General features: G+C 46.6%; 1 protein-coding gene across 2 annotated transcripts in view; it reads right to left on the minus strand.

Moving 5' to 3' along the window:
• Positions 1–4,475, minus strand: part of Slc35d2 (solute carrier family 35 member D2) — a 34,182-nt gene extending 29,707 nt beyond the window's left edge. The window contains exon 1 of one of the 2 annotated variants that reach the window (XM_005078438.4): positions 4,188–4,475. In XM_005078438.4, coding sequence (XP_005078495.1) covers positions 4,188–4,309 — 122 coding nt within the window. In that variant the 5' untranslated portion in view covers positions 4,310–4,475. The remainder of the gene's footprint in view (positions 1–4,187) is intronic. The other variant, XM_040756145.1, reaches the window with a different exon arrangement.
• Between the last annotated feature and the right edge of the window lie 1,670 nt (positions 4,476–6,145).

Below are 6,145 nucleotides of genomic sequence, written 5' to 3' on the forward strand. Positions count from 1 at the left end.
AATCAGAAGCTATGGAAGGACACTGCTTAGTGGCTGGCTCGCTCCCCACGGCTTGCTCAGGCTGCTTTCTTATACACCTCAGGACCACCTGCCCAGGGGTGGCACCACCCACAGTGGGCTGGACCCTCCCACATCAATCACTAATTAAGAAAATGCCACAAAGGCCTGTCTAGAGGCCAGTCTTATGGAGGCATCTTCTCAATTGTGGTTTCCTCTTCTCAGATGACACTTCTAGCTTGTGTCAAGTGGACAATAAACTAGCCAGGGCAAGCATGAACTTAAATTAACACGAAGCTAAGACCACACGCAAGGCTTGCACCCCAACCAGAAATAATTTGTGCAAAACAGAGCAGAAGTTCCCCGAGCTCCTTCCATGCTCACAACCTTGTCAAAGAACTGTCAAAAAGAAAGAATGAATGAATGAATGAAAGAAGGAAGAAAGGAAAGAAAGAAAGAAAGAAAGAAAGAAAGAAAGAAAGAAAGAAAGAAAGAAAGAAAGAAAGAGAAAACTCTGCCTTCTGGCCTCCAGCACATACCCTGCTCACACAGCTATTGCTGGGGTCAAGTTGCTACGGTTCATTGGAACTAAATAACCCCAGCCCCTTTCTCCACAATGTGTGCTTCAGAATGCTATTTCAACAGAGCCTGGATGTATAATATTACACTACAGAGATGAGGGGGGAGGGCGGTAATGTGTATTTATAAAGAGTTCAAGTGCTTTAGCTTTCCTGAGGTAAAAACTTTAGTCACAGAAATCTTTTCCCCCAACTCAGTGGTAAGTGTGAAACTCCGGACTTAAGTGGTAGTCGATCGCTTTATCACTGGACCACACACCCCTCGTCTGGAACTCAGAGCTTTAAAGAAGGAAGGGCCAATTATTGGACAACCATTGTCTTCAGAGCAGTGGTCAGCAGAGCAGTGCTGAACACAGGAAGAATGTGTTTCTTAGAGGCATTAATGTTGCAGCCAGTTAGTGGTCCACAAACTCCAGTACAAGAGATTTATCTTCAGCCTTTGGCTGACATAACAAACTACTCCTAAATATGCCCATGACATCCTCTTGCTTTAAATTGTAGATTTTGATGGATTTATTTATAATTTGTGGTGATATATTATTTATGATTTATTAAAGCTTGACTGAGGATTCAGAAAAGCAAAGTCAGCCTCAAGTTATAGAGATCAGGCAGTGGTGATGCACACCTTTAATCCCAGCAGCCAGAAGATAGGAGGTGGTGGTACACACCTTTAGTCCTAGGACTCAGGGTTAAGAGACAGACGGATCTCAAGGCCACCCAAATCTACACAAGACTGATCCAGTCCTAAAGAGAAGCAGCCCACACAAAGATGATCTCAGCACCTAGGATCACACGCCTTTAATCCCAGCATTATGGAGCTATATAAAACAGGAGCAAGGTCTGAGTATTAGACATTCATTCTCCAGCCACATTGAGGACAGGAAAACATTCAGTCTCAAGATTCTCCAGTCATGCTGAGGAGAGGCAGCAGGATCAGACCATTCAGCCTGAGGTAGTAGTAAGAGCTAGCAGCCAGCTACTTTGCTTTTCTGATCTTCAGCTAGAAGCTTGAACCCCAATATCTGTTTCTAGGTCTTTTATTTATGGTATAACAATAATTTATTTTTTACATTTGTATATTGGTGTATTGCCTGCATGTATGTCTGTTTGAGGATATCAGATCCCCAGGAACAAGTTTACAGACAGTTGTGAGCTGCCATGTGGGTGCTGAGAATTGAACCCGGGTCCTCTGGAAGAGCAGCCAGTGTTCTTAACCACTAAGCCATCTTTCCAGCCCATTTTATTTATCTAGTTATTTATTTATTGTTTTTTTAGACTATTTATTTATTGGTGTTTCAAGACAGGGGTTTCTCTGTGTAACAGCCCTGGCTTATCCTTCCTAGAACTTGATCTGTAGACCAACCTGGCCTAGAACTCACAGAGATCCACCTGCCTCTGTCTCCCAAGTGCTGGGATCAAAGTTATATGCCACAAGCCTGGTGATGGCTTTTTTTTTTAGATTTATTTTCTTTTATGTGTTTAGGTGTTTTGCCTCTGTGTGTGTGTATGTACTAAATGAGACCAGAAAAAGGCACTGCATCCCCTGGAACTGGAGTTATGGATGGTTGTGAACCAGCCTGTGGGTGCTGGGAACCAAACGGGGTCTTCTGCAATAGTAGCCAGTGGTTTTTAACCGCTGAGCCATTTCTCCAGCCCCTTTGCATTCTCCTTATTTTACTTCCAGACAAGGTCTCCTATAGCTCAAGCTGGCCTTGAACTCATTGTGCCAGATGACCTTCAACTTCTGATTTTGCTGCCTCCGACTCCCAAGAGACAGGATTACAGGTGTCTACCATTATGTTGTGCCGGGGACTGAACCCAGTCTTTCACAAGCTAGGCAAGCGCTACCAACAGCTTCAGTCGACACCCTGACATTTTCTTTTGCCTTCATTACCTGGCACTATGCGTATTAACTGGCTTAAGTGTATATTCATTTTCAATCCTTTAACATGGGGCTTGTGGGGGCTTCTAAAGGATTGATTTTTTTATGTTTGTGAGTGTCTATCACGAGTGGATGTCCAAGTAGAGGCCAGATCCCCCTGGAGTTGTCAGACCCCCATGGAGGTGAAGTTACAGGTAGTTGTGAGGCACACCATGTGAGTGCTAGGCTTGCAAGATGGTTTGGTGAGTAAAGGAGCTTGCTGCCAAGCCTAACACGCTGAGTTCCATCCCCGGGACCCACATAATGGAAGAAGAAGAAAAAAAAAAGACTCCTGAAAGTTGTCCTCTGACCTACACACACTTTACATGTTACTAATTCATTACTGGTACATGAGGATGTGAGATTAAGGGCTTTTAACCTATGTGCTTAGACGATGGCGGGTACATTCTGGGCATGCATTATCTCTGGGTGTATGAATGAGGGCTCTGACCCTGCTCTCCCTGCCTAGTTCTACTGAGTCCTATCACTGTGGCACTTGCTCATGTCCTTAGGTCATCCAGCCATGCTGACGTTCTCTTTGCTCCTCCAGGGGGCCACCATCTTGCTGCTCTCTTCTCCCTGATGTTTGGCAACAACCTCTCACTTTTCTCTCAGATCACATTTTTGATATGTCTTATCTGTGTTATCCTGAACCTGTTTGTTTACTCTCTACCGCTGAAGATGTTTTTCACATGGTCCATACCATTTTCCCAGGGTTTGCCATGGGTCCGGCACATAGTAGATGCTCAGTATCTATAGGACTTAGAACCTGTGGATCTGATTTTGGTGTTGAGTTTTCCCAAATATAATACAAAAAAGGCAGTCCTAGAGTTCACAAAGCGCCCCTGTTTGTGACAGCTTGGACAAGGCCCTGGGAGGTCAATACCAGGCTTGTAGGCAGCTAGGTTCTGCATCTAAGGAAAATGTTAAGTAGTGTCAGGGGCAGAGTGCTCACCCCTGGGGCCAGATTTAAACCCACAGTTCTCTCAGGATTGCTACCACACAGTAGAATTAAATAGGATATTATCGTCTTTACAAATAAGTTCAAAGGAGCATACAGTTGCTGGTGCACTCAACTCCAATCCAAAAAAAAAAAAAAAAAAAGCTCATCTTGTAAGCTTCTGTTTGTTCTGGTTCTCCAGAAATACGATGGTTATAAACAGATCACAAGCCCATACTTTTGTTTTGTTTTGTTTGGGGTTGGCTGGAGATGATGTTAAGTGAAAAGTCTTGGGCTGCTGTCCCAGCACTGTATATAAACAGGTGTGTTACACGCCTGTTGTTACACGCCGGAGGTGCGGGCAGGAAAACTACTAGGGAGTCCCGAAGTTAGCCTGGAATGCACAAAACCCTGTGTCAAAAACACCGCAAGGATTAAAAAGTAACACTTTGATCAAAATACGCTTGTGTTTATGACGCTGCACACCTGTAATGCCAAGCGTGCTAAGGAGGCTGTCATGAGGATTTGAGCTCAAGGCCAGCGTGAGCTACCTGATGAATGCGTGTCTCAAAATTTAAGTTTCTCTCCTTCATTTAAAGCCTGCGCCGGCGGCATTCTAAGTTCAGATGGTGTGTGCTGCGTGCGCCCCTGATCGCAAGTGGACTTTGTTGTGTAGTGACTTGGCGAAGGCAAAGCACAGACTGGGCGTTCCAGGCCCCGGCCACCCTGCGTCCCGCATAGCCAGCCTCACCCGTAGGTGGTCAGCAGCGCCTTGTTGACCAGCACGATGAGGAAGGAGCACGTCCCGTAGAAGAGCGCCGACAGCAGCCGGGCCAGGCGAGAGGGCAGCCGCGCCGCGTCAGGCTCCTCCATCTCCGCCGGCCGCCGCCCCGCCACCACTCAGCCCGCGGGCCCCGCCCCCAGCCGCCCGAGAAGAGGGTGCGGCAGGAACAGGAAGAGCCGGGGCGCGAACCCCGATCACGGCCTGCACCCCTAGTGCGCTCTGGCCTCCTAGGGTCCCGGCGCCAGGTACTGCTGCAAAGCCGGCCTTAGCCCGCGGTCCTGCAGACCGCTCTCAGGCCACACCCCCCAGCAAGGCTTCCGCTTTTTGTTTTGTTTTGTTTAAGATAGTGTATACATCCTACAGCATGCGCCTGGGTCCCTAGTTTGAGATGCGTTTACTGGCAAATGAATACACCCAAGCAAACACGCAAATCCAAGCTCAGCATCCACCATAAAGGGTAAGAGTTCCCCTAGGCCCTCCCCGACGGTGCTTTGGCTGTGGCGCTGGGCTAGACCTTCCTTCGGATGGTTCTGTGCTAGGAATCGCTAACTACGGCTGTTACTCATCCGTCCACTCCCCAGTGATGGAATGATGGTCGTTCCCGGTGCACTTGTGTGGAGCACCTGTGTTTCTCGTTCATAAATGCCTAGGCCTGGAGCAGCAGGGCAGGGGGAAAAGTATTCTCTTCTTCTGAAGGCTTTTTGCTAAGTTCAGGCCTCCCTCTCCCAGGGCCCACTTCTAACTGGTTCTTGTGAATAAAGAAAGGTTCAGAACTGCAGAACTGCTGCAGTAGTGTTATTTCCAAAAAAGTGTCCCATATTTTTTTAATTTTAAATAATTAAAAAATCTGAAACTTTAGCCTTTTAGAAACGCTTAAGGTTTCCTTTTAAATAAAGCCGAAGTCTAGTTGTGTAAAAGCTAAAGCTGCCAACAGCTGGATTGGAAGCTGAGCAGAACTTTTGGGAAGTGGCCTACCACTGAAAATTTTGAGTAGAAGAGCACAAATTACCCCGGGGAGGAGGGGACAAAGGCGCATGAGATGTTAAAATCTGAAGAATGGACTGGAGAGGAGCAGGAGTTAGGACTTCTGGTGGTTCTTGTTGAGGACCCAGGCTGTTCTAGCATGCAGACCAGCCAGCTCTAAACGGCCTGTAACCCCAGCTCCATGCAGACCTGATGCTTCTGGCCCGAGCAGGCACGGATACTCAATGTACAGACATACACCAACACAGTCAGGATTAACAAAATAAATCTAAAGGAAAAATCTGAATATAGTCGCTTGTTCTGATTTCCTCCAAAATGTCTGTTTTTTCTTGTGACTCTCCACATAAACTTTGCAGAACGGTATTTTAAAGTCACAGTTACAGCCTAGCAGACAGGAAGCCTCGGGTACTAATCCCAGCAGAAGCCTGCACTTGGGCATTCTCACCCATCTTCACATTTGTTCTCATGTGTAGGACTTTCCGTTAGTATGAACTACCATCCCACAGCCTGACTACCATGCACACACTATTGTTAGGTCCAAAGGGTTCCCCCATTGCCCTGAAAAAGAACAGGCACACTACACTCCTTATTACTATAATTTAAGGCCTGGGATAGGGCTGGCAATCGTTAATACTTAACTACACCAGAGCCCTTGAGACAGCAAAGCAGATTAAAAACAAGCAAACAAAACGCTTGCTACCAAGCCTGACGACCCAGAACCTACACGCGTGCACTCCCCACCACCACTCCCCATGTTTTTATTTTCTAAAAATTAACTACACCAATATAGTTGAATGAGAAAAATAACTAAAAAGGAGGACACGGCTATTCCTAGGTATGGTGGTTTATTGTAGATAAAAGGGAAAACATAGCCAGAGGCAGAGGCAGAGGCGTTTGGATGCATCTAGAATGAGCAAAACCCTGAGCCGGACCATGTGAGG

Source organism: Mesocricetus auratus, unplaced genomic scaffold (assembly GCF_017639785.1).
Source record: "Mesocricetus auratus isolate SY011 unplaced genomic scaffold, BCM_Maur_2.0 Super-Scaffold_100013, whole genome shotgun sequence".
NCBI lineage: Eukaryota > Metazoa > Chordata > Mammalia > Rodentia > Cricetidae > Mesocricetus > Mesocricetus auratus.